Source organism: Onychomys torridus, chromosome 8 (genome assembly GCF_903995425.1).
Source record: "Onychomys torridus chromosome 8, mOncTor1.1, whole genome shotgun sequence".
Classification (NCBI taxonomy): Eukaryota; Metazoa; Chordata; class Mammalia; order Rodentia; family Cricetidae; genus Onychomys; species Onychomys torridus.
This window is the reverse complement of record NC_050450.1, coordinates 19,243,251-19,271,173: the sequence shown is the minus strand read 5'-3', so window position 1 is coordinate 19,271,173 and position 27,923 is coordinate 19,243,251. Positions and strand designations below refer to the sequence as shown.

General features: G+C 50.5%; 2 protein-coding genes across 3 annotated transcripts in view; both read left to right on the top strand.

The window, feature by feature from the left end:
* The first annotated feature begins 3 nt into the window (after positions 1 to 3).
* On the top strand, positions 4 to 14,563 carry Pigq (phosphatidylinositol glycan anchor biosynthesis class Q). Its single transcript, XM_036198270.1, has 11 exons — positions 4 to 153; positions 4,230 to 4,928; positions 7,538 to 7,669; positions 7,795 to 7,915; positions 9,795 to 9,921; positions 10,159 to 10,312; positions 10,428 to 10,539; positions 10,954 to 11,034; positions 11,571 to 11,685; positions 13,245 to 13,306; positions 14,161 to 14,563. Exons 2-11 carry the CDS (start codon positions 4,240 to 4,242, stop codon positions 14,311 to 14,313), a joined length of 1,746 nt encoding a protein of 581 aa, XP_036054163.1. The 5' UTR covers positions 4 to 153; positions 4,230 to 4,239; the 3' UTR covers positions 14,314 to 14,563.
* A 7,363-nt stretch (positions 14,564 to 21,926) lies between these two features.
* The window catches only part of Rab40c (RAB40C, member RAS oncogene family), a 34,695-nt gene continuing 28,698 nt past the window's right edge, over positions 21,927 to 27,923 (top strand). Inside the window, exons 1-2 of one of the 2 annotated variants that reach the window (XM_036195960.1) lie at positions 21,927 to 21,985; positions 22,088 to 22,272. In XM_036195960.1, coding sequence (XP_036051853.1) covers positions 22,131 to 22,272 — 142 coding nt within the window. In that variant the 5' untranslated portion in view covers positions 21,927 to 21,985; positions 22,088 to 22,130. Of the gene's footprint in view, positions 22,006 to 22,087; positions 22,273 to 27,923 lie in introns of both variants that reach the window. The other variant, XM_036195962.1, reaches the window with a different exon arrangement.

Here is a 27,923-nt window from a genome sequence, read left to right as displayed (position 1 = left end):
ACCGTCGCGCGGCAACGCGCGGAGCCGGCGGAAATGGGGCTGATGTCCCGCGGCGGGCCTGGGGGCCGCGAGCACCGACGTCCTCCCGGGCCCCGCGGTGCCCAACCCAGTCCCTTCCCTACCGCTCGGGGACGCGGCCAAGGGAAGCAGCCGGTGAGCACTAGGGGGCGGCGGGACCGGGAGAGGAGGAGGAAATCCCGAGGCAGTACAGGCCTTTTGGTCCTCAGTGCCTGTCTCCTAATACTCTGAGATGGGAAATCCGGAGGCCGGAGAGGAGGGAGCGGCAGCCACTCCGCGGTTGACTTCCAGACTCGGCGGCGTCCGTGTGAGTCTGGCCTGCAATCCGGAGCTTGAGGGCGCCAAGCGGCCCCTCCTCCCCTCCAGGAGGGCACTAGGTGGAAGATTCCTGGAGCACCGTTGGAGAGGCTTACACTTGTCCTTGGCCCCAGTAAAGATCGGAAACAGATTTACTCCCTCCTTTTGAAATGAAAAAGGAAAGCATTTAGAGAAGCAAGAAAGTATTTCTGGACAGGTTCTCCTAAAGTCAAGATTGGCCTCACAGTCCCAGTGTATCAAAGGATGACCTTGAATTTTTGATCCTCCTGCCTCCACTTCTCGATTATAGACATGCACTACTACCGGTTTATGAGGTTCTGGGGACTGAGTCCAGGGTCTCCTGCAGGCTAGGCAAGCACCCTACCAACTGAGTTATATCTCCAGCCAGAAAAGTGGTTTTTTGTTGTTTTGAACGTGGAGTAAATCTGAACCCTCGCAAAGATTCACAAAGGAGAGTTTCAGCTATGATGTGTCCCTGGCCCCTCTTAACTGGGCCATCCTTCAAACTTGTCCATGCAGGGGAAGTAAGCAGTAGTTCTACTTCTGCTGAAGTCTGCTTTGGAGTTCTATGAAGAGACTTCCTGAGGCCTCTTTTATTAAACCCATCTGGGAATGGGCTGTCGGGGAGGGAACTGTCTCCTTCCTAGCAGAGGCAGATTTTCCAGGTGTGGGCTGTTCTTTTAATCAGCGCCTTTAAAGACGTTCGCACTGCCCAGGTTTCTGCCTTCTCTCTCCGGCCTCTCACCTTCTTTCTTATCGATTGGCTGCTCTTTCATCTTTTTCTGGGGCTGGAAGCACACTCCTTTACTCTTCAGTAGTTCCAGAGACTGAGTTGGAAGTGAGGGTGGGAATTTGCCCCATAACTACTTGAGTTCTTTCAGTACCCCATGGATCAGAACACCAACCTCTGCCTACCATCTTTCCTTTGACCCGAGATGCTTTTTATTTTGCTTTACTTTTAAGGTAAACTGTAAGTGAAGCATGCTCTACAAAAAGATGTGCACAAATTATATGTACAGCACATTGAATTTACTCTTTGTGAACAGACTCAAAACTACTCCCCGCCCCAGCATCTGTTTATAATTAGAACAAGAACATTTCCCTTCCCACACTATTGAGAGCATTTTCCCTTAGTTCCTGTGAAGTGTTCCCCAGGAGAGTCCGATGGTTTTTCACTGAGCTGATGTGTTGTTACAGGTTGTTGCAGAAAAGCTTGGGCTGTGCTGAATGGTCTCCTGTGACAGTGGTCCACTGGGGCTCTTACAGGCAAAATCACTCTAGAACCCTTTCCCCCTTTTTCTGTTTCTTTTTTTTGGGGGGGCGGTTGGCTTTAGAGACAGGGTTTCTCTGTGTAGTCTTGGCTGTCCTGAAACTCACTATGTAGACCAGGCTGGCCTCGAACTCAGAGATCTGCCTGCATCTGCCTCCTGAGTGCTAAAATTAAAGGTATGGGACACACACACACACACACACACACACACACACCCCGTCTTGCTCTAGTACATTTTACAGTTCATTACTGCCCCATGTCATGGCCCCCTGGACACGGTTCCCAAAGGGACAAGAGAAATTGGTTCTTGACACTGGGCTTACTGCATCTTCCATACTTGACCCACCTGGGAATGGCTGTTGGAAAGAGAGCTTTTTCAGGCTTGGGTTGTTCTTTTAATCAGCATCAGAATTTTGAAGTCCTACAGCTCAACTCAAAGGTACCTTTTGAACTCTCCGCTTTGGGCTGTGCTTATCGCTCATAGGAGGCCCTCGTCTTACAAATCCTTAGTAATACGAAAACAAAAAGCTTTTCTAAGTTGTTCATGCAAGGTCTTCTCTGGGCTGGCTTACATGCAGGAAGGGGAGCAGCTGCATCTGGGTCCCTCAAGCCCTGGGCATTTGTCTGCAGGACAACTACCCCATGTGTCCCAAGAGTTTTGTGTGAGCCCTAAACCGGGTAGCTGGAGTTCATCACAAGATCTGTGTCTTCCTCAGGAAAGGATCCAAAATTGGGAGTCTTTGCTCAGGGTTGCTGTGTCCTTCATATGGGTAAGATGGGGTAGTAACTTAAAAAAAAAAAAAAAAAAAAAAAGCACATGTAGTACCCAAACTCTGCTAACCACACTTGAGTCAGTTCAGCAAGGATGCCTGTGAGGAAACCCACAATCCCCAAATAGCTCCCTTCTGTGGAAGGAAAGGTGTACGGTCCACAGAATAAAGGATTTGTAGCTGCTGTGGTGGTTCTTGATGCTCAAAGGCCACATCAAGATCCCGAGAGGCCAGGAGGGCTGATGTTTCCCTCGGAGAACATGTGTTAGCATTCTCCCATGGAGAGGAATACTGCCCCGCTGGGAGTCCCATCTTGGGGTGTCTGACAGGATTCCAGAGGAAGATGAACACTACCCAGATAGGCCTTAGGTAGGTAGAAGGCTGAGTAGAGACAGGTCTACCACTGAGCTACATCCTCAGCCCCTGTTTCCCTTTTAAGATAGTCTCACTACACTAACCCTGTGTAGCCCAGGCAGGCCTGGGCTGTTGTCTGAACCCAGTGGCAGGAGGACATGTTCCCTGCTACAGGAGAGATTCCTTCTGAGTCCTAGGCCCAAGGCTCAGCTCTAAACCAGTCCTCTATGTGTGCATTTGGTTTTCCTGAGCCCCCGAACAAGTTTGTTTTGTTTGCTTTTATTTTGTTTGGTTTTTGGTGGTATCAGATCAAACTCAAAACGCTGGCTATGCTAGGTAAGCACTCTACCATTAAAAACCGTCCTGAAACCCTGTCTTGAAAAACCAAAAAAAAAAAAAGAAAAGAAAAAGAAAACCATCCTGAGCTGGAGAGATGGCGTATTGGTTAAGAGTACTGGCTGCTTTTCCAGAGGACCTGGGTTTAATTCCCAGCACACACATCGCAGCTCACAAATGTCTGTAACTCCAGGGGTTTCTGACACCTTTACACAGACATACATGTAGGCAAGACATCAATAAATATAAAATAAAAATAAATTATATGAAAGAAAGAAAAAAACATCCCTGGCCCTCAAAAACAAATTTAATAATTTTTTAGATTTATTTACTTTATGCATATGAGGTTTTGCGTGCATGTATGTATGTGCACCATATGTGTGCCTAGTGCCCTTGCATCTGCTAGAACTGAAATTATGAACCCAGGTCCTCTGCAAAAGCAACAAGTACTCTTAACCTCTGAGCCATCTCTCCAGCCCCAGGTTTAAAAATTTTATCTTAATTCTTAAGTAAATCCTGTTTGTTGCTATTTGAGACGAGGACTTATTTGTATTCCAGGCTCCTCTGGAATTTATGTGTAGGCCTGGCTCGACTTGAGCTCACAGTGATCTTCTGCTTCAGCCTTCTGAGTACTGAAACTGTAGTCAAAGAGCCATCCTTTCTTCTTTTTCTTCTCCTCCTCTTTCTTTTGAAGGCTGGCCTTGAACTCCTGGAGCTCCTGCCTCCACCTCTCCATTGCTGGAATTACAGGTATGCATCACACAGCTGCCTTCTGGGTTGTTCAAGTTAGGATTTGTGTACATGCTCATACTGTGTGCTTTTACATAGGAAACTCATAAGGAAGCTTTTCTCATTAGGTCCTTAAAGACCTTAGACTCAGCCCCCTGCTCTTATCAACGGCATCTGTGTGGGCACCTCACTTGGCCCTGCTTCAGGCTGCTTGTTTCAGAGCCTAAGGAAGCACTAGTCTGCCATCCAACATATAGTGCTCTTCCTGGGGCGGTGCTTGGAAGAGTTCAGTCCCTGTGAGATGTCTCTGCCACCCAGTCCGGAACTGTGCTTTCCCAACCTGTGGCCAGGTGAAGGGTCCGTAAGCGTGGCACAGCATCTAGCAGCCAGAGAGTGGCAGCCGCTCTAAACCAACCTTTTCTTCTCTCTTCCAGGGTCCCCGGCATGGTGCTCAAGGCCTTCTTCCCCACATGCTGTGCCTCAGCAGACAGTGGCCTGCTAGTGGGCCGGTGGGTCCCGGAGCAGAGTAGTGCTGTGATCCTGGCTGTGGTCCACTTCCCCTTCATCCCCATCCAAGTCAAGGAGCTCCTGGCCCAGGTGCAGAAGGCCAGCCAAGTACAAGTGACTGTGCTAGGCACCTGGTGCCACCGTCAGCAGGGACCTGAGGAGAGCCTGGGGCACTTCCTAGAGGGCCTGGGTGCCATCTTCTCCCATGATCCCTGGTTGCAGCTATGCCGGGAAAGGGGTACCAGGTTCTGGAGCTGCAAGGCCACTTACCATCAGATGTCTAACACTCTGAGCACACCCACTGAAGACCAGGTCATGCTCATCTTCTATGATCAGCGCAAGTTGCTGCTCTCCTGGCTGCATCCCCCAGCAGTACTGCCTGGCTGCCAGGGTGGAGAGACCACAACCAGCACTGGAGGCCTAGCTGACATCTTTGACACTGTGGCACGCAGTGAGGTGCTCTTCCGAAATGACCAGTTTGATGAGGTCCCGGTACGCCTAAGCCACTGGCAGTCAGAGGGCGTGGAGGCCAGCATCCTTGTGGAGTTGGCAAAGCGGGCCTCGGGGCCTGTTTGCTTGCTGCTGACCTCTCTGCTGTCTCTGCTCTCAGCTGCTAGTGCTTGCCGGTAGGTGCATCAGACAGGAAGGGTAGAGCAAGAACTTGGTCCCTTGAGACCCCGAGGCTCTCCCTTCCATGTGTAGGGACATTGACAGCCAGAGAGTCCTTCCTGATGTGTGTGTTGTTCTGGAGCCCACTTCTCATCTTACCTTTGCATCTCAAAGGATGGCCTAGTAGAGGCTGTTGTGTCCCTTCTGGGACCAGTATTTTTTTTTTTTTTTTCTTTTTCTTTTTCTTTTTTCTTCTTTCTTTTTCAGAGCTGAGGACTGAACCCAGGGCCTTGTGCTTGCTAGGCAAGCACTTTACCACTGAGCTAAATATCCAATCCTGAGTCCAGTATTTTTTATCTGGAGCCTATGATTGTGTGAGGCCTGTCTGTTCAGGTGCAGATGCTTCACAGATGCACCACAGATGCTTAAAGTGCCTAAAAAAGAAATCTGATGAACTGAGTTATTGGACCTTTAAAAAATTGTATGTATGAATGTTTACCTGCATTTATATATGTGTATCATGTGTGTCCCTAGTCAGAAGAGGGTTCAGATCCCCTGGAACTGGAGTCACAGATGACTCTGAGCCACCATGTGGGTGCGGGGATTAAGCCTGCATTTTATGTAAGAGTGACAAGCGTTCTGAACCACTGCACCGTCTCTTCGGCTCATCTCACTATTATTTTGAGATATTATTATGTAGACCAGGCTAGCCTCAAACTCTGCCTTTCTCTGCCTTTCTCTGCCTCTGGGAGTGCATGGATTAAAGGCATCTGCCTTGCCTGGAGTTGTTTGGCCTATGAGGACACAGAGCTGCCCACCCCCCTGCTTCTCTGCCCCCCCCCCCCAGGCTTCAGCTGCCGATGCATTTCCTCTCTAGGCCAGTCAGTTGCCTGGGGTGGTGGTCCCCACCTAGGCTCTCTAGAATCATGGGTTGCTGGCCTGGTGAGAGATTTGGAAAAGTCCCCAAGTCCTGGGAATGCTGGGTAGCGCCATAGTTTAGCTTGTGAATGAGAGCCTGGGGGTTTCACAAATGTTCTCTCTTAACTTCTCAACTCTGTCTCTCTTTTTGAAATAATACAGTTTTTATATATCTCAAGCTGGGCACAAACTTGCTATGTAGCCATAGATAACCTTTACCTTTAATTTTTTGGGACAGTGTGTCACTATGTAGTTTTGGCTATCCTGGAACTCACTCTGTAGACCAACCAGCCTGACTTTGGACTCACAGATCCACCTCCCTCTTCCACCATAGTGCTGGGATTAAAGGCATGCACCACCACGGTACTGGGCAAGCAGTCTACCAGCTGAGCTATCTTTGGACTAAGATGATGTTTTTTCTTGGTGCTGCTGCCCATAAGGAACAGCTGTATTTCTCCCTCAGCTCTCCCTCCCTCCCTTTACATCTACAGACTGGTGTCTGGTTGACCTTGCCACTTCCCTTATGAGTACTGGTGTACAGGCAAGCCTGAGTCAGGCTCCTCTGCCTTTCATGACTTTGTACCCTTCTCAAACAGCCTCAAGGGTGTTGTGAGCCTGGGCCATGAAGGACCGTCCTGGAGTCGAGTTCATGTGGCCAGTGGGAGGTCACTACGGTTAGCTATTTGAAAGGGAAGGCTCTGTTGTGTACAGTTCTTAGAACTGACTCAAAGCTGCATTGTAGAAGAGAGGCCTGCTCTCCCCCTCCCCTCCCCCAGGTTACACACAGCTCTGCATGTCCCAGGAGCCTTTGGGTCCCTCCTGCCTCCAGCAGTATTCTAAATGTGAATATAGCTCCTGCTGCTACTGTTCTCTATGCTCCTCAACTGTGTTCCGGCTCACGAGTGCAGCCGGTTGCTGTCACGCACTTCTCACTATGTGAGCATCTGTGGGAACATCTCCATACCTCCTGTGTAAGGAATTCAGTCTTACTAGGGAGCCAGCCCAGCAGAACCTGCTGATCTGGGTTACCATCCAATAGGCAGGGTAAGTCCTGGTGGGTGGGAGGTGACCTAATCCCCATTTTTGGGCCTTTTTTTGTTTGTTTGCTTTTCGAAACAGGGTTTCTCTGTGTAACCCTGAAACTTGTTCTGCAGACCAAGATGTGTGAGGTCCTCAAACTCACAGAGATCTGCCTGTCTCTGCCTCCTGAGTGCTGGCATTAAAGACATGCACCACCACTTCCCAATTGGGTTTTTAAATTTTTTTTTTTTTTTTTATGTTTTGTTTTTGAGACTGGGTAGTTCTGATCAAGTTGGCCTTGAACTCGGAGATCTGTCTGCCTCCTGAGTACTGGTATTAAAGCATGTGCCACCACTCCTGGCACACTTTCCAGGCATTTTGAGACTCATCTTTGTATTGGCTGATGAGCTCAAGTATGCCTGAGGCTCTGTGAGGTCCTTCTCTGTAGTAACAGTCACCACAGTGAGGGAGGGGGTCTCAGGAGGGTGCTGTGCATTTCACACTTAGGCATCCTTGCTTGGCCATGTTGGCCTTCACACTTGCCTGGGCCTTGCTGAGTTTTGGAGTGGCACCAAAGGGCTCAGGCTGAGTAGATCTGGCCCTTTCTTTCTAGAGTGAGGGACCTTGGCTGGAAAACTAAGGAACTAAAGGCTGGAGCTGTTAGTCTCAGCCCTTCTGTTCTCCCCAGGCTGTGGAAGCTGTGGCCACTTCCTTTCATCAGAAGCAAGCTCTCCACTTGTGAGCAGCTCCAGCACCGCCTCAGACACCTCTCGCTTATCTTTAGCACCGAGAAAGCCCAGAGTCCCATGCAGCTCATGAGGTATGGTCTCCTTTACAAGGAAGGGCGGCATGGGCCATCCCCTTCTCCACCCCTGCTCTGCATTGTGCCTCCAGCCAGGCTGTATCTGACTGTCTCTCAGCTGCTTTCCCTGACATTTCTTCCAGGAAGGCCAACATGCTGGTGTCTGTGCTACTGGATGTGGCCCTTGGCCTGCTGCTTCTGTCCTGGCTCCACAGCAACAACCGGATTGGACAGCTGGCCAATGCCCTGGTCCCCGTGGCTGATGTGAGTAGATTTGGGTGATGCCCAGTTTCCTGAGGGTGGGGAATCCTCCTGGGCAGTCCTTCAGCTGGCAGGAGCAGCTCTTCTCTGTCCTCACCCGAGAGACACAGCCCTTGGCCCTAGCCTGAGACATTCCCTAGGTGCTCTTGGTACCTGTGTCTCTCAGAGCAGCATTGGCCAAGTGCCTGTTGCCCCTTCTTGAAGGTGGCAGTGTCTGGGGGCCACTGTGGTTGAGGCTTTTGTGGGTCCCTTTTCTGTGCTGGGCTGATCTTCCAGATGAAAGCCAGCCTTAAGACACTCCAGTGCTCTGGGCTGTTGTTGGGCTGGCCAGACACTACTCCCAGATTGCTCTTACCCTGACTTCTCCCAGGGTTCCCCTGCATCATGTGCAGCACCATCATGTGTAGCACATCCATGCTAGTCCCTTCCTGTTCTTCTGGACTCCTCCGTCTCCTCATTTCCACCTAGCCTCAGAGCTTTTCAGATGTCTATCTTCAGTAGAGCCAAAGCCCTGTCTCTCCTGTGGAAGCCTTGAGGGTCTCCCCGTGAGCACAGTCTCTGCTCCATCAGTGCAGATGGATGCTAGGTCTGTTTGCTGCCTTGCCAGGAATCTAGAGGCAGCAGTAGGCTCCTCTCAGCTTCCTGAATTATGAGATATATGGAGGTCATCCCAGTGGGAAAGAGAAGCTAGGGTTGGGGTGGAAGGGGTTAGGCTGTTTCTATATTCTCTTTCTTGGCCAGCTCTGTCTGAATCCTTTTTGCAAAATTGCAAAAAAAAACCCACAAAAAACCAAACCATAAATATTTAATTAAAAAATGGAGTCTTTTTCCGCTGCCAGGCTTTTATCCTTTAAATATTAAATAAGCCCTATGTATAAAGAAGGTTTTGTTCTCTTCCCTGGTGGTCCTAAGACTCTTGCACAGGGTTACAAGAGGCTTTGAGAAGAGCACATAGGGATACAGGAGCTACTCTGTGGCTTCTTCACCTTGGTGACAAAGAAGAGTATCCCTTAGCCCCTTCCTTTTCATCTGTGCTCAGTGACTAACTAGCATCCATCCTGCAGCCAGGACCAGTTTTCCTGCTCACTGTTGAAGTATCTGTGCTGCTGTTTGTGGTACTCAATTAAGTCTGTCTTTTCACCTGCTTCCTGAGTCCCTGATAGGCCTCACACCTTCTCAGTCGCCCAGGATGCCTGTCCATTGTTGGGTGCCCTTAACCTCTGCTAGCAAGTGGCAAGGAGAGGCCTTGACCGAGGGCTTCAGTATTCTCAAGCTTCCCTGCGTGGTTTGAATTGAGCCAGGGTCAATGCAGCCTCAGCCATCCCCAGGTGTCCTGGGCTTAGGGCCCCAAGGCTCCAGGCTTAAAGTGGTAAGATAGTGAACGTGAAGGAAGTTCCAGGTTGAGGCAGATGCCCCTTGGGGACACATGCCCAAGGAATTGGTTTATGGACACCAGCCTGTTGGAAGATACCTCAGACCAGGATCTTAGAAATATCTGTGACCAGGGGTCAGGGGTCCAGTGACCAGACAAATTTGGGAAATGCTGCCTCGGTGCAATGCTAGAAGACAATCATTTGCCAGGAGTGGTGGTTCATTCTTTTAACCCCAGTACTTGGGAGGTAGAGGCTGGCGGATCTCCAAGTTTGAGGCCAGCCTGATCCATATAGTGAGTTCCAGGACAGCCAGGGCTACATAGTAAGACAGCGCCCACCCCCCTCAAAAAAAGGACAACTATTCTGAACCTTGGAAGGAAGCGTAGGGTGCCTTTGCCCTGCCTAGATAGCCTGGCTGTGGTGGGAGCCCATAAGGACAGTCCTCGACCAACTCACCCACTTAGGTCAGTGTGACCATGTCACCCTGTCCCTGCCCCATGTCTCTACAGCACGTGGCTGAGGAGCTCCAACATCTGCTGCAGTGGTTGATGGGTGCTCCTGCTGGGCTCAAGATGAATCGGGCACTGGATCAGGTGCTAGGCCGCTTTTTCCTGTACCACATCCATCTGTGGATCAGTGAGTGCCTGGTGGGCAGGGTTGGGCAGCCCAGCAGGGCTGTTTGAGGAGAACAGGGAACGCTAGCCAGGCCCTCTGCCTCCATTTTCTGGCCTCCCATTTGTATGAAGCCAACTGTGTTGGGCCATGGCTGGGTCTGTGCTCACTTGTGTCCTGAAGTGTTAGGTATCCATTCTTAGGAACTGGGGCTCCCTGTGCCTTGTTGGGCACTGCTCACGGCTGAACTCCCTCCTGCAGGCTATATCCACCTTCTGTCCCCCTTTATTGAGCACATCTTGTGGCATGTGGGCCTCTCAGCCTGCCTAGGACTGACTGTTGCCCTGTCCATCCTTTCGGACATCATTGCCCTCCTTACCTTCCACATCTACTGCTTCTATGTCTACGGTGCCAGGTATGTATATGTTCAAGTGTGGTTTTCTAAGCCATGCGCCCACAACAGGGTCTGAGCAAATGGGTGAGATGTGGCACAGGCCCCCAGCTGGCCCTCATGAGCCTGTGTCCTACAGGCTGTACTGCCTGAAGATCTATGGCCTCTCCTCTCTGTGGCGTCTGTTCCGGGGGAAGAAGTGGAATGTTCTGCGCCAGCGGGTGGATTCCTGTTCCTATGACCTTGACCAGGTACCTACAGCTTTGAGCCTGCTGACCTGGTCAGGGCAGCTACTTGGACACTACCAGTGACCAGCCTACTGCGGCCATCCTCCAACAGTTGGCCTAGGGGAGGTGCCAGCAGACCCACACACTTTCCCCAGTGGGCATAGGGCCTGCTTTGGCTTATTCCATTGCTTACCCAGACCCGATACAAACTTTTTCCTAACCTCATATTTGTCTGTGTACCCTGCTGGCTCTTTCCCCACAAGCCACCAGGTTCACAGGGTATGTGGACATACCCCCTCATGGTAAAGGGAACGTGCTGCTCAGGAGGCCAAAAACCCCAACTGCAGTTTAAGGATGGGTGTGTATGGCCAGTGATGGAGTGGCCTCCCCTGGTCTGGGTCTTGTGAAACCAAGTGTGTTGGTCCTTGTTCCCCACAGCTGTTCATCGGGACCTTGCTCTTCACCATCCTGGTCTTCTTGCTGCCTACCACTGCTCTCTACTACCTTGTATTCACCCTGGTGAGCCTAGTACCTCTTTCCCTGGGGCCTACAGAACTTGGACTGGTCACTGCCAGAGCCAGTCACACGGGGGACAGGCCATCTACCTCTTCAGGTCACACCAGCATGGCTGTTCTGAACTCTCTGGGAACTATGTGCTGGCCTTAAAGAAGTTTGGGGTCCTGCCCTGGAGAGGGCTGGCTACAAGGATGTCAGGACCCATAGTGGGTGGATGGGATCATAGAGGAATCCACCTCTAGTAAGCACCAGGGTGGACAGTGTGAGATAAGTGATACCCAGGTGGCTCAGGCCCTCCAGGTGTGACCTGTAAGTGTTGGAAGTGTGGATGCCCAGTCTCTGACAGGAAGGAGTGCCAGCTGCCCTGCTGCCAGCCCTTTAGTCTCTTTAGGGTGGACTCTGGTTTTACTCCAGGGTTCTTGAGCCTCTGGTCACCCTTTGTGAGTGTAGCTCAAGAGTCTCTTGGGCTGCTGTCCTAGGCCTGTCTTATGTGTGGCTTCAGCCCCAATCAGTGGCCCTGAATGTCACCTTTGCTACAGCTCCGGCTCCTGGTGATCACTGTGCAAGGCCTAATTCATCTACTTGTGGATCTCATCAACTCCCTACCTCTATACTCCCTTGGCCTTCGACTCTGCCGACCATACCGGCTGGCCGGTAAGTGCTGAATGCTGGGTGGCTGGCTTCTGGTAGGTGGTACAACATGCCCACAGGCCTTACAAAAGCACCTGTGCTGACCTCATGTGTCCCTGCCTGAAAGAATTGGTGTGTGTGGCATGGGTGAGCAGAGCAGTGAAGACAGACTTGGCCCTGGGAACACGCTGTCTGCTCTGTGTCCCGAGAGTAAAGTTCAGAGACATAAAGACCCCAGGCCTCATTCTTCCTGTAATACGTGAGGCTTGCTGCAGGGTCTGTGCAGGGCAAAGCTCAGAGAAGTCTATCTCCATGTGTTTATACCCTATCTGTCTGCGTTTTTGGTGACCCTCGCCCTTGGAAGCAGGCCAGAATGAGGGCTGCTAGACTAACAGGATCACCCTGTGCTGCCTGTAATCACCACCTATCACTCAAGCTGAATCGCTGCATTCTGATCCCAGAGTCCCTGAGGGAAATCATCTCCTTTAGGCATGAGGTTGTTGTGGTCGACCCATGTGTCTCTGGGGCTTTGGACACAGCAGGGACCCTAGGATTACCTGGTATAGCCAGTGTTAAAAATCATTCAGGTAACTTCTAAGGTGACCAGTACGCCCATTTGACTCTTCCAGTCAGCTCAGCCATTTGATAGGATGGGCAGATTCCTTGACTTTGAACCAATATCTAGGTCTGCCTGCCGGCATCTCCTTGCTGCTGAATGACTAAAAATCATTTGTTGAGCTAATTTCTGCATTAACTTCAGGAGGCCCAGGCCAGAGACTCATTTGCAATGTTGTACACATACCCTCTGCCTCTACTTCACCTCAGACACAAAGACAGGTGGCCACAGTAGGCCCAGACACAGCCTGGGATGGATGCAGGGCCTCTTCCTCCCTAGCCTGGAGCCAATAGCTTAGGCAGGGCAATTTAACTTTGCTTAGCAGGCCGTGGTTCTGTCCCTTCTTACCTCACTTCAAGGAAGCTTCATTTTCTGCTTTTTTTTTTTGAGCTGAGGATCGAACCCAGGGCCTTACGCTTACTAGGCAAGCGCTCTACCACTGAACTAAATCCCCAACCCTGTTTTTGTTTTTTATTTTTATTTTTTTGAGACAGGGTTTTACTGTGTAACCCTGGCTGTTCTAGAACTCACTCCATAGACCTTGAATCGAACTCAGAGATCTGCCTGCCTTTGCCTCCTGAGTGTTGGGATTAAAGGAGTGTGCCACCACTGCCTGGCTATTTCCTGCTCTTTTTAATAACTTTCTTCCTGGCCATTTCCTAGACTTAGAGCCCAAACTACAGGCCAGGGGTGCTGTGGGTAGCACCCTAAACCAGCCAGACATAGAAGTCATAAGACACTGAACCATTAATAGGGCATCTGCCACCCCACAAAGAGACAGATGGGAAAGGTGGAGGGGGAGAGAACCATGTGTGTCTAGGTAGACCTGCTGCCACCCAGATGGGCTCTGTTGTTAGAAATTGCCATCTGCAACAGCCTCTGCTAACTCACAGTGCAACCAGGGAGGCTGACTGCGGGTAGAGATAGCCTTCTTCCTTCCTAAGTACCTGCCCTGCTTTCCTTATAGCTGGTGTGAAGTTCAGAGTTCTGGAACAGGAAGCAGGCAGGCCCCTCCGCCTCCTGATGCAGGTAAGACCTCCCTCTGCCCTTTACTGCTGCTCAGACCTGGGACCCCTCCCACCATGTCCTGCTGTGTTGTGGGACAGCTGGGGTGAGCTGGGGTGATACCTTGGTGTTACTTCAGCCAGGGGTCGGATACAGGTAGAAGGGCCCAGTAGAGCTAAGGGTTCCCAGACATCTGAGAATCAAAACTCACCGTGTCTAGGGCTTCCCATCAGGGTTGGGGCACCTATTGTGGTCTACATAGCTGATACCTAGTCTGGCCTGTGGGTGGGGTCCCCTCGTCCTGGTCCACGATCTGCCCTGGGCCCCATCATACTCAAGTTTGTGATGAAGCAGAAATGACTTAGCAAAGGTCAGAACAAGCACTCATTTCCTGTTGGACTTGAACCCCTGGCTCTTTCACTGTTTTAAGTCTTGGATTCTTGGTCCCAGTGGGAGGGAACAGAACAAGTTTTGGGGTGACCAGCCAGGTATTGAAGTGTACCTTGGGCTGAGTCCAAGTGTGGTGTCTTTCAGATGCTGAAGCATCTGCATGGTCACCCTCCCAGGAGACTCCCAGAAGCAGAGTAGACCCTAGGGTAGGGCATTACTAACCCAAAGGGACATTGAGCTCCCCCTGGCACCATCCCTTCCTTAGGGGATCAAAGTGCTGTGTGGCCTGCTTCTCTGAGGATCAGCTTGGCTATCCCACAGGCAAAAGTTTGTCAGGGCCTAGCTGGCCTTGTCCTGCAATTGCCTAGCCAAAGATTCCCCAGAGGGCCAGTCAGGCCCAGGGTGCCAGCCCTGAAGACCTTCCTCTGTAGACACAGCTGAAGCACCCATGACCACCCGCCCTACTAATAATTACCCTGTCCTTACAGATAAATCCCCTGCCCTATAGCTATGTGGTGCACACCTACCGCCTGCCTAGCTGTGGCTGCCATCCCAAGCACTCCTGGGGTTCCCTGTGCCGAAAGCTGTTCTTCGGAGAGCTCATCTACCCCTGGCGGCAGAGAGAGGACAAACGGGACTGAGGAGCTGGACACAGCCTACCCATAGCTACTACACAGCCATCACACTTCCTCTCTGCCGGGATAGCAGTGACCATGGGTTTATCTCAGGTCCCACGTGGGCAAACCAGACACTCTGTGTGCTGAATGCAGGCAGGTCTTACCTTTGAGTTACTACTCTGGCTTTCAGGCCTGGTCAGCTTCAGTCCTGCACTCCATCTCTCTAGCACAGTGGTTCTCAACCTTCCTAATGCTGTGACCCTTTAATACAGTTCCTCATGTTGTGGTGACCTCCAGCCATAAAATTATTTTGTTGCTACTTCATAACTGTAATTTTGCTACTGTTCTGAATTGTAATGTAACTATCTGTGTTTTCCTGTGGTCTTAGGCGACCCCTGTTGCCTAAGGTCGTTCAACTCCTAAAGGCGTCGCAACCCACAGGTTGAGAACCACCTGCTCTAGCACCACCTGTGGGGACCCACCTGGTTTATTGTGGTTGGTGCACTGAGCCTGCCTGATTCCTTTGAGTGCTCAGACTCTGGGATATGCTGGCAGGTGTCCTGGGCTGCTTTAGTGGGTGGGAGCATTCCTGGGTACCTGGTGCACTCCAGGAGCCTCGGCAGAACATTTCCATCTGGGGAGTTGAGGCAGCTGCTGATTACTGCCCTAGCGAACTGAGCCCTGTACTTCACGGGTCTGCTTGTTGTTGCTCCCTGGAGATCGCTTTGTGAAGTTGCTGCCAATAGACCACTGGGTGCCCTTTGCCTGAAGTCACTCTGATTGGATACCTGCCTACCTGACTGCCTTGCTCTTGCGTAGTGCCTCACATGGGAATAGGCCCTTCGGCACAATATTCTTTCTTCTCTCATTGACCCCTTATAGGAGCAGACAGCTCTCGTCTGGACAGGTACTTCCGTGGCTCAGTCTGAATGACCTGGGGGAACTGGAGTGGCCAGGGTTCCCTGCCACTTAGTAGGGTCCCATGTGAGCTAGTCCCAAGTAGACAGGAAGCCTCATTGCCTGATGGTCTAGAAGCATCTGCTGTGGACAGGAATGGGCAGCCAGCCCTGCCTGTCTCTTAGGGGCACTCAGGACTATCCACATTGGTTCATCTGTGCCTGCTTCCCTTTGCTATAGGCCACAGGTGGGTGTTGGTGAAGATGAATCCTGACCCTGTGGTGACAATAAAACCTCATGAATTTGGAGTACTAGCTTGGGTGTGATTCAAGTCTGGTCAGGTTCTAGGTGTGTGGGCTAGGTGGAGCATTGTGTTACTCCATGGTGACTGCCATCATTTCCTGCCTGAGGCTTCCACAGTGGCTCTGCTGGGTGGCTCTGCAGCCCTAAGCTCTTGAAGACATCTTAGACAGGTGAACAGACCTAGTGCTTCAGGGCTTCTGGCCATAGCTTCACTCTGGTTCCAGGGGCAGGCATATAGTCTGGTGGAGAAGGAGGGTGCTTTGGTGTGTGTGTGTGTGCTCTGGGCTCTGAGTATGTGGATTCCATGCAAGGCAGAGTACTGACCTGGACTCACAGGGTTTTTCTGTGTAGCCTTGGCTGTCCCAGAACTTGCTGTGTAGACCAGGCTGGCCTCAAACTCAAAGATCTGCCTGCCTCTGCCTCCCAAGTGCTGGGATTGAAGGCATGGGCCAACACTGACCAGCTTGAACTGACTCTTACCACCTGCAGTCTTCACGTGCCTCCAGGCCTGTTGTTCCGGTTATGGAGAGGAAGCCCTCAGTTTCTTCCTAGCCTGGGGCTCCACAAACGATCAGTAGAGGCCGGCTGGGAAGTGCCAAAGGGCCCGCCCTGTGTGATCAAGTGCCCATCCAGAGCTTGCTGCAAGTGGCTCTCATTTACAGTACTGGATGAGGTTACACTTTAGGTAGCCATCACCCCCCTTCCCCAAACACACACACAGCTTTCTCTTGGTCCAAATGCAGAGGCCTTGGATCTGGGCTTCTTGGTAACCCTTTGGGGTGCATCTGTACACAGGTTACTGCTTCCTGTGCATGCATTCCTTCCCCACTCTGCCAGGCCGCCCTCACACATCCTTTACCTGCCTGTTCTCACCCCTAAACTCCTGGACTCCCATCAGGAGAAGGTGCTGATCTCAGCCCAGCTGGCCCTTGTGCAGCCCTGTCATGAGATTTGCCTGGCAGCTGCCTTTCTGTGCAGCAGAGTACTGGGCTGTCTGCCCTTCTGGGAGCCAGGCAGGACCTGGCACCAGAGCTGGCAGAGGAACACTGGCATTGGAGCTACAAGAGTTGCCTCTTGCAGAAAGCTGTGTCCATGGAGATTTTTCTGCAGATTCTCAGACATAGCTAGTACACGTGGAACAACAAGGACTGTTGTCGGTGTTGACATTACCTTGGAAGACAGGTGCCTAGTGCTGCCAGACTGGTGGCTTTCCCAGGAGCTGTCAGGGTTCCAGTCACAAGCTGCTTTCCTTTGTAACTAGAAGCTTGTCTCCAGACACTTGGGACACAGCAATGGCCTGCCCTCCTCATTCTTTCTCCACTAGCTGCAATGTCAGTTTAGGTGTCTGCATCTGTCTACTAGGAGAGGCCTGTGGGGCCTCTCCTTGCTGCCGGGCTAAGGCCAGGACTTCTGAGTCATTGAAATGTCTTTCTTTTTTGAAACAGGGTTTCATGTATCTCAGGCTGAAGCTGGCTATGTTGCTAAGGATGACCTTGAGCTGCTGATCTGCCTACCTTTACTTCTGAGTGTTGAGATCACAGTTTGAAACACACAGTTTAGGCAGTGCTAAGAATCAAACCCAGAGCTTCATGCATGCTAGACAAACTGTCAACTGAGTTTTGTTTCCAGCCCCCAAACTGAAATTTTTGTGCGTACCTCTGAACTTCCTGGACACAGGATTGCAGGGCCCAGGGCCTGTCTTCTTGTGTGATTGAGCTCTCTGAAGACTTAGGGTCCTACCCAAGTTTGTCTTAGTCTGCTCTCTAATTATAACAAAATACAAGAGACCAGATGTTTTATAGACAGAGGTTCATTTGGCTTGTCTGGAGGCTGTGAATCTGAGAACATAGCATCTGGTTGTGGGTCTTTTTGTCAAAACAACATGGTACCAGGCATCACAGGGTAAGAACAAAACAAGTGTGCTAGCTCAGTTCTCCTAAAGCCACTAATGCCACCATGGGAGCCACCCTCAGGACTTCAATCTAATTCTTACCACCCATGAGTCCCACCTCACAAATTGTGAAAAAAGGTGTGAGCCACCATGCTGACTCAGTTCACTCAAAGGCCCATCTCTGTTTCTGGAAATATTCTCACAGAGAGCCTCAAGATAAAGTGTGACCAGTTCTCTCAGTATTCTTTAATGCAGTCAAGTCAACACCTGAATTCACCTGCCACAGGCTGTCTGTGATTTATAGTCTCTGGCCTCCCTCCCATCCCTTTCAGATAGACTCAGCACCAAGGCTTACACCTCAGGAGAAAGGTTCTCACAGACATTACTGCCAGTTCAGGGGTGAGAGCCATCAGAATATAGACTAGGCTCAAGTCTGGGCACAGTGGCCCCTACCAGAGAGGATCTCCCTGACAAGCAGGTTCTGGCTCTCTAGGGACTCCATCCTCAACTCCTCATCAGCTGAAGGTCAGGACTTTTTGGGTTGCTGTTGACCTGTGGATGGGTGTGACGCTTCTTACTAATCTACTGTGTCCAGCAAATGGCCACTCTTGGGTAAAAAAGTATAGCATGAAAAAAAGATGCAGGTAATAACTTCTGGGATCCTTTGGAAATTAAAAGTGAGCTGAGAAGTTTTGCTGGAAGGCCTCAGTGTGGTTCTGCACTCATGGACCCAGGAGCGTCCACCCTACATACCCTGACCAAGAGAATAGCAGGAAAGCCTATCCCTGAAGTGAGTGAGGAGAACTCCATTAGTATTTCCCCGGCACTGCCCCTCACAGATGCTTTCCTGAATACTGTGGCAAGCCAAGTGGCAGTGTCCACAGGGTCAAGATGCTCATAAAGGCCACATGTCCTCAACTTTGGAGGGAGATAGTCACTCAGTGTGCGGCTGCCTTGAATGAAGGGTACCTGCTGCTGGAGGCAAGGCCTAGGACTAGCAATCCCTTATGGGAAAAAGAGGAAAGACCCCTTTCTATGTTGGTTTGTGTATGTTTGAGACAGGGCCTCTATAGGCCAGGCTTGAACCTGAGACAATCCTCCTGCTTCAGCCTCCCAAGTGTACTGGCTGGCATGTGTGTGTATGTGTTTTAACAAGATCTAATTATTGTTTGGAGACCTCACATTTATTAAATAGCTGGTGAGACATTGCCTGGAATTACTGGATTCCAGTTTCACTTTTTGAACATGTTACTTTTTAGCATCAACAGACTTGGTATGTGCCCGATGCTAACTGATGTTAGATTGACAGCTCTCCATCCACTGATCATTTAGTCTGCTTAATGTCAAGTCCTTTGTATCTTTTGCCATTCTCTTGAAGGATTGTCCACTGACAATCAACGGCAGTGCTCACACAGCTAAAGAGACAGTTTTCAGTGTGGGAGTCTAGTAGATGTCCCTTTCCACACGCTTATCCCATCACAGCTCAGCATCTGCTGTAAACTGGACCTGCTCTTCTGTGGCCGCCAGACAAGGCAACTCTGCTTCACCCAGCATTGGCCATTGTTGGCATGAGGATCTAGAAAGGTTTATTTCTAATTATACATTTGTGTCTGTTTATGTGGATGTGAGTGTGGGTGCCCAAGATGGGCACAAGCAGGCATTGGATCCCCTGACAATGGAATTGTAGGTGGTTGTGAGCTGTGGGATGTGGTATTGGGAACCAAACTCCAGACCTGCACAAGTACAGCGACCATTTTTAATATCTCTCCAGCACCTTCCTTTAAAGCCAGGGTTTTGTTTTGTGGCCCAAGCTGATCTTGAACTCATGGCCATCGTCCTGCTTCATCTTCCTGAGTACTAGGACTATAGGTATGTGACATTCAACCTGCTGGGCTGGGGCTTCTTGCCTGGTCTTGTTCCTTGCCTTACTGGCAGCCAGGGGAGATGTCAGCTATGGGCATGCTCAGTACTCCCTGGGCACCTGGTCATTGTGGTAGAGTCCTTGCTTTCCCTGTACAGACTGTGCTTCAGAAAATGTTGACCATTCAGTCATTACATGAAGACACAGCAGCCAAGTTCCAGGGGCTGCATCTGAGTCAGCTTTGATGGCAACCTCTCTTCTGGCTTCCTGTCTCAGCTTCCCAAGCAGCTGGGATTATAAGCTTGTGCCATCACACGCAGTTTATTATTATTATTATTATTTTTTTTTTTTTGGTTTTTTGAAACAGAGTTTCTCTGTGTAGCTTTGCGCCTTTCCTGGAACTCACAGAGATCCACCTGGCTCTGCCTCCTGAGTGCTGGGATTAAAGGCCCCACCACCGCCGCCACTGCCACCACCTGGCTTATGCTGCATTTTATGTAAAGATGTGTTGCATTTGTTTCACCTTGCCTGCCTAAGGCACCTGATTGGTCTAATAAAGAGTTGAAAGGCCAATAGCTAGGCAGAAGAGGGATAGACAGGGCAGTAAATAGGAGAAATCTAGGCTCAAGAGAAGAAGAAAGAAGAACAAGAGAAGGAGAAAGAAGAACAAGAGAAGAAGCAGAAGTGAGGTATACAGATGTAAGAGAAGCAGCAAAAGTGAGGTATACAGATGTAAGAGAAGCAGCAAAAGTGAGGTATACAGATGTAAGAGAAGCAGCAAAAGTGAGGTATATAGATGTAAGAGAAGCAGCAAAAGTGAGGTATACAGATGTAAGAGAAGCAGCAAAAGTGAAGTATATAGATGTAAGAAAGTAATAAGCCCCGAGGCAAGGGTAGATAAAGAGAAACAGGTTAATTTATGTTAAAAAGAGCTAGCCAGAAATTTAAAACTAATAAGTCTCTGTGTCATGATTTGGAAGCTGGCTGCTGGCCCAGTAGGTACAGAAAGGTGCTTTGTCTTTTGTGTATGTCTATGAGCACATGTGTGCCTGGTACCGGTGGAGGTCAGAAGGTGTAGATTCCCCTGAAACATGAAGTACAGACAGTTGTAAGCCATCATGTTGGTGCTGGTGTTGGGAACGAAACAGAAACAAGTGCTCTGAACCTGTTGAGTCAGCTCTTCATCCAGCACCTCAATTTATCTATTATCTGATTGTATGTTCAGGAAGTCTCCACAGACAGGTAAAAACTGTTCCAAGGTACTGTGTGTGTGTGTGTGTGTGTGTGTGTGTGTGTGTGTGTGTGTGTGCGCCACGCGCTCACGTGCCTATGTTGTGTGGAGGTCATAGGACAACTTTCAGAAGTCAGTTCAGGTCTTCCACCTTAAGACAGGGTTTCTCCTGTTCACCGCTTGCTGCTTATTCCAGGCCAGCTAGCTCTGGAACTTCTGGACAAATATTTTGTTTTTACTTCCTTTCTTACAATAGGAGCCGGGGTGGGGGTTGGGGGAATTACAGATGGAAGGCCACAGGAGAGCGAACTCATATCTTCAGGCCTATATTGCAAGTGCGTTGGCCCCAACCTGTGTTTACTTTCTGAATTTCTTGCAATTGATTAAATGGCTTGTGAATGCACTCATGAAGAACGCTGTCCATGGCCCTCTAGTCTGCTGGCCGAAAGGGTTGCCCACCCTGGAGTCAGCTGGGCCAGCGCTGTCCGTCGCTGATTCACGCCTCCAGGATCCCCACTGAGAAAGATGTCCCCACAAGAGCCCCTGCAAGTGCAGCTCAGAAGAGGACTTCAACAGTCACCCGTGGGCCTAAGCTCTCGGCCGCGGCTCCGCCCATTCCACAGGCAGGAGGAAGTCCCGCCTCCCAGAATAGTCAACCTGGGAGAGAGCCTCGCCCCCTGCCGCGAAGAGCACTAATTGGCTGCCCCCGCCCTGCCCCCGGGGAAAGCGAGCCCGAGACGGTACATCCAAGTCGCGTTTCTTCCCTTCTGGGTCTCTGTGAGAGAAGCCACCGCCGCTTGATAGATAGCCTGGCCCTCCCGGACTCAGCCATGTCGCCTTTGGCAGGAGCTGTCGCGATCCGCAGCTTGTCCACGAAGGGGGAGGGGCAGACTTGTGCAATGTTTGACTCTTGATTGGCGAGAATTAGGAAAGGGGTGGGCCTAGAAGGTTATGATCGATGGGAGATGGCACAAATGCCCTAGGAGCAGTAGCCAATAGTGACAAGGAGGGGGCGGGAGGCCAGACGGTTGCAGGGTCCGTGAACCCGGCTGCTATAGCTCTGAGGCAGTCTGCAGGAAGTAGTAGGGCAGTAGTTCGGATGGACGTGCAAGGGCGACCAATGAATCAGGAAAATCAGGGGAAGTAACCAATGGTCTCAGTGAGGAGGCGGGGAATAGCCAGCCTCCGCAACACTGTGTACGAAACAGCGGGGACGGGACTGCGTTGACGGACAAGGGTATAGACCAACAGTGGTGGGAAAGAGGGTGGCAGGAGACCAATAGTAGTGGCGAGTGGGCAGGGCGGGGCGACCGAGGGCTCGGCGGCACTGTGTGTGTGTGTGGGGAGACGTGGGGGCGGGGCGACCGTGACGGCCAGGCTGCCAGGCCAATGGCCCGGGGAGGGCCGGCGGAGGGTGGCCAATGGCGGCTGCGCATCCGGGGGCGGGGCTGCGGGGCTACGCGGTGCTGTGCGGGAATCGGCGGGCGGCGGCGGCGGCGGCTAGGAGGTTGAGGTGAAGCTGGAGGCAGCTGGGTGGGTGCACTGGGGGCGTTGGCCTGCGGGCGGGAGCATTAGCGTGGAGACCGCACGACCGCTCACCAGCCTTCGCCCGCAGGTCTGGCGGTGGCGCCGTGGGCCGCGGTGCGGCGGGCGGGAGGATGGGCACCCAGGGCAGCCCAGTGAAGAGCTACGATTACCTGCTCAAGTTCCTGCTGGTGGGCGACAGCGACGTGGGCAAGGGCGAGATCCTGGAGAGCCTTCAGGACGGCGCAGCTGAGTCCCCATACGCCTACAGCAACGGTAGGCCGGGTTTGGCGGTGGGCGCGCGGGGCGGGAGCGGCCTGGCGCGGGCGCGGGCGTCCTCTGCGCGTGTCGCTGCGGTACCCTCCAGTCCTGCCCTGGAGAGCTGTCGGCGAGCGGGCGCGGGCCAGGGTGGCGGCGACCGGCCAGTAAGTCTCAGCGGCAGGTCTTTGGAGCCCCTTGGGGCCTGGAATGGACCGTGCGGCAGACACCGCACGATGGGCCGGGTCCTCCCCGCACTGTCCCTGAGCAAACGCTCGCGGATACCGCACCCTGTGCAGGGAGAAAAGACACTAGCCGCGATGTGATTCTTGTTAACTTCCGGGTACACACAAAAAATACACAAAGTAGATTGCATCACTGGTACTTGCCTGAGCTTGTCTCTTAATTTGGGTATTTAAAGTAAAATTGTAGTTAACAGTAGGTGGGACTGGATCACAGGCTACTGGGGCTGCTGACTCCGGAGGAATTAATGTCCAATGGGCCTTTCTACTCTCACTGGATTCATTTTTCCTTCCTCTGTCCCTTTTCTCTGCCTCTTTACCTCGTTCTCTGGGGTCTCGTTAGTCCTGTCTTACTGTTCCGAGCACTGGCGGTTTTGTAAATAACAGCTGAGCGTGTGAGCAAGACATCTCTCACTCTTAGGACTTGTCAAGGGTGCTGACCACCAGAACTTAAGTGGAGGACCTTTCCTTCTGAGTACCCGTGTTGGATCTTCTCTGTAGCTCCTTCCCAAGCGCCTGCTCTCATCCTCAGTCTACAGCAGACATCATTAAGTGCAGGAAAGGAAGATCCATGGTTTTCTTTTCTGGGGCATGTGAGGGGACCCCTGCACCAGCCAGGCCACCCTGACTGCCATTTGACTGGATGTCCCAGGGTGTGATAGTCCTGCTCAGATAGACTTTGGAGTTGCTTTTCCAGCAGTGAAGTGTGGGAAGGGATAGGCTTAGCTTCGGAAGTGCTTAGTGTTCACTTGTGCTTTGGAGAGTCAGCTTGTGGCCCCCTGCCCCCATCTGACGAGCTCCAACAGTTTCAACCACATGTACACGAAGCTTCCAGTCGGACCCTCTTTCCTCATCTCCTCCGTCAACTGTATATTGCCTTATTTCCTGTGACATGCTCGTCACAGGGTACCGTTCACCAAATGCTTTTACACTGCACAAGCTGTAAGACCAGGGCACACCCGCAGGTCCTTGTGTGGCTCCTGCAGTCTGGAGCAGAGAGGGAAGAGTGCCTCAGCTGTAGCAGTATATTTCTTGTGTCAGGTTAAAATGCATACAGCACAAATACCAGGTCTTTGTGGGCGGAGCATTGGGTCCCTGACCCAGCGAGCATTCTTCACTGAAGTTGGTGGATCTGAGAATACCTGGGCCCTCCTCATAGAAGAGGCATTTGGGAGAGATAAAGTAGTTGGTTCTGGAGATTGAGCACAATGTGTTTGCTGTTGAAAGAACTGGGCTTCTGCTTCTCTTAGACGATAGGTGAATGTTTCATTTTCCTCATCATTATTAAAGATCTTCAGGCCAGGCAGTGGCAGCTCACGTCTTTAATTCCAGCACTTGGGAGGCAGAGGCAGGCGGATCTCTGTGAGTTTGAGGCCAGCCTGGTCTACAGAGTGAGTTCCAAGACCATTGAAGCTACACAGAGAAACCCTGTCTTGAAAAACAAAACAAAACAAAATTTACAGTATTGGGGCTGGAGAGGTGGCTCAGTGGTTGAGAGAACTGGCTGCTCTTCCAGAGGACCCAGGTTCAGTTCCCAGCAACCACATACTGCTCACAACTGTCTGTGACTCCCAAGATCTGACACCCTTACACAGACATACTTGCAGGCAAGACACCAGTGCACATATAATAAAAATAAGTATAAAAAATATTAAAAAAAAAAACCACCCTTCAGTATGTACATTTTAATCTTAATTTTTTTTTCAAGGTTCAGGGTTCCTCTGATTAGCAGCAGGGTGGTCCTCACCTGGGAAGGGGCCTGCTGCTCCATATTGGCCCTGAGTGCCTTCTTGCTCACAGCTGGGTTACCTGTCTTAACATCTCGTCTAGCTTGTTCCTCAGGTGTGAACATTGCTCTCTCTCTCTGACTTCACAAACATGTGAGTCATCAAAACAGCTTTTTTTTTTTTTTTCTAATTAGCACTGGCACCTGCAACAGTGACATTATGATACTGTGACCATATGCCTAGCATCTGCAGGAGCCCCCAGGTCTGGTGATGTGGATACTTGTGGTTAGGATCTCTGTGGAGCTGGAAACACTAGGGCTTTGAAGATGCAGCAGGGACTCTAGAACAGTCTCTTCTTTCTTAGATGGACCAGGGCATTCTGCAGAGAGCGTCCACCTGGCATCCACAGGGGAATCACACTCCAGAGCAAAGGCAATTGTGGATTCTCAGTTATGGGAGAAGACATGAAGAGCAGCGAGGGTAGGGGGTTTGTGAGGTGGGATGGGGGGTGTTCTGTGAGCAGCTTCTGCTTACAAACATACAATGAATGGCTATTTACTTCTGGTTCTAATGTGTGGCCCTGGAATGATTGGCCTCAAGTCCGTGTTGGCCTCAAGTCAGACAACTGAGTAGTCATCCTTGAATCCAGGAAACATTGCTACAGCACACAAGACTGACCTTATTTGACCTTATTGTTATGGGCTTGAACATCCTCAGTTAAGACAATTACATCTTGCTCTAGCTCCTACAAAGATGCCTGAGTGTTAGGTCCTTCAGGAAATCCATTGTGGCTTATATGTTCATGGCCTGAAAGATCCACATTCATTAATGAATCCATGGGTGTTATTTCATTTCTCTGTCCCTTTGGGAGTTAGTGTTTATAGAAAGAAGCTGCAGAGTGATGCCATTGTCATTTGAGCCCAGGGAATAGGGAGGGAGGCAAGGTACAGGACAAACTGGCATTGGGTGTTGCCATGAATGAATTTGATGGTTATGGAGATGTCTGTGGAATCAGACGATGCATGCACCCTGAAAGAGTGAGGATAATATGTACCCGTGTCACAACATGCTGTGAGGTCCCTGCTAGATAGAGTCAGGGCTATGACGTCACATCGGTGACCCACAGGCCAATAACATTTATGCTAATCCTAGCTCCATGTTTATTCTCATTTGGGTTGAAGTCCATTTCTCTAAGTCACAGGTTCAAGGGGAATTTTTAAATGTTTTATTTTATTATTATTATATGTGTGTATGTGTACATCCTATGGCACTCACATGGAGGTCAACAGACGGCTGTTGACCAGACATGATGGCACATGCCTTTAATCCCAGCACTCGGGAGGCAGAAGCAAGTGGATCTCTGTGAGTTCAAGGCCAGCCTGGTCTACATAGTGAGTTCAGGACAGCCAGAGCTGTATAGTGAGACCTTGTCTCAAATATACCAAAATAAATAGGTAAATAAATAAAATAAGAAAAAAAAAAAAGACAGCTTTTGGGACTGTTTCTCTCTCCACTCTCCCACCTTTATGTGGGATCTGAAGATTGAACAACTCAGGTCAGGCTTAAGCAGCAGGCACCACATGAGTGTTTTGCCTGAATGTATGCCTGTGTGCCATGTGTATGCCTGGTGCCTATGGAAGCCAAAAGATGACATCGAATATCTTGGGACTGTAGTTACAGATAGTTGTGAGTCACCATATGAATACTGGGAATTAAACCCAGGTCCTCCTCAAGAGCAACAGGTACTCTTAACTGCTGAGCCAACATTCCAGCTCCCCTCACAGGGAAATTTCGAACACTCTTCTGTATTTTCTGTTTTTGGACCTGCCTTTACATCATATACTCCATATGTCTCATCCATGCTTTCTCTCCAGTGCTAGCATGAGGCTTGCGCATACCTTTCTTTCTTTTTTAGTCATCTTTTTTAGACAGAGTCTTGCTTATGTACCTCAAGCTGGACTTATATTTGCTGCCTGCCTTAGCCTCCCTAGTGCTAGAATTCCAGTTCCACTGTGCCTGATCTGCACGTGTATTTCTGAGTCAGTGAACAACCTGTGTACAGCTTCCTTATACTGACTGTTACTTGGTGCTGGTCCTCATGATCACCATGGTAACTCACAGTCCTTTCTCGTCTCTGTTCAAGACCGGACACTTTGGTCTAGATTCTATTGTAGATACTCTGGGGTAACTTATTGTGTGTGGGGGGTTGTCTGCCTTTCCTATGTTAGATGCCAGATTTTCTGGCAGATTGGTGGCCCCAGGAGTAATAGGAAGGAATGATCACTGGTGTAATAGTTAATGCCTCTGGTGTGTGGTTTGTGCCAGGCCTGCTGCTAAGCGTGTCTGTAGTCATCATTTAATCTTCGCCAGTACCAGGATTCATTCCCATCTTACAGATGAGGCTCTAAGGAGCACAGCTGTTTCCTGGGTGGTGTGGTCCTGGGTTCTAGCCTTTACTGACAGGGACAATGACAGGCAGACCTCAAACAGTGGAGCGGGGGGCACTTAGTGGCTTGCCTCTCCTTACCTTCCTTATGCCTGAGGTTGCCAGACAGCCACTGCTTCTGCCCACTTTATTTGGGATCCACACCTTGGAAGACCTGTCCCAGGTCTTACCTGACCCAGCTGTCATCTGGGAAGGCACATCGTCCTTCTTGACAGGCCATTCTGATTTGTCACAGGCCCTGCAAGTGGCCACTTGCCTGCTCCATTCCTACAGAAGCATACTGTCCTCCACCATGCTTGAGGCTAGCCTAGACCTTCTCACTGCCCTGGGCACCTAGGTTACCTCCTGGGGGCTTGGTTACCTTCTGTTTCTTTGCTACAACTAGGTCCCTTTTTCTCACAGTGCTGGTACCTCCACCTCCACCTTATCATTGTGTTCATTTGTTCAGTCATGTATTTGTGGATATTTTACCTTTTTGTTTTGGTTTTGGTTTTTTGAGACAGGGTTTCTCTGTGTAGTTTTGGTGCCTGTCCTGGATCTCGCTCTGTAGCCCAGGCTGGCCTCGAATTCACAGAGATCTACCTGGCTCTGCCTCCCTAGTGCTGGGATTAAAGATGTGCCACCGTTGTGGTTATCTTACAATGCACCCGGCTGTAGGCCAGGAATTCAAGGTACAAGGCAGAGCAGATTAGAGAGTTTGCTTTTATTGAATTTTTGTTGTTTTTGAGACAGGGTCTCACTATGTAGCCCTGGCTGGCCTGAACTTGAAGGCCTTGCCTTCTGCCTCCTGAGTACTAAGATTACCACACCTTACTAGAATATTTGGTTGTTTTTGTTGGTCGTTAGCATCGTCATAAACAGGGGCAAAAACACAGCAAATGCTCAAATGGCAGGTAGACAGCAAGACCCATCGCTCTCTGGTAGTATTGTGTGCTCACACTTGAGATTGTTAGGTTTCATATATAATGTCATCTTTTCCGTCAGTGTGATTGTTTGTGGCTTGGAGGTCATCTAAATTTAACGGCATTTCAGGAAGGAAACGGTATCAGGGAGTTAAGAAGTGGGCGGGAAGGACATGAAGGGAAGGAACTAGCCCTTGGCAGGTCCTTTTGCCTCCTTTTCTTTTTGAAGATTGGAACTGGAAAGGTATGAAATTGCTTGATCCCTGCACAGCTGTCCTCACTCAGCCTAAAACTAGGACACATTGAACAGGAAGCTGTGGAGCTGTGCATTGGCCAGAGCATTATCATCACT

Coding starts and splice junctions, on each gene's coding strand:
- Pigq (XM_036198270.1), top strand. CDS start 4,240: ATGGTGCTCAAGGCCTTCTTCCCCACATGCTGTGCCTCAGCAGACAGT. Junction 7,916..9,794: donor CCCTGGTCCCCGTGGCTGAT/GTGAGTAGATTT, acceptor ATGTCTCTACAG/CACGTGGCTGAGGAGCTCCA. Junction 9,922..10,158: donor CCACATCCATCTGTGGATCA/GTGAGTGCCTGG, acceptor TCCCTCCTGCAG/GCTATATCCACCTTCTGTCC.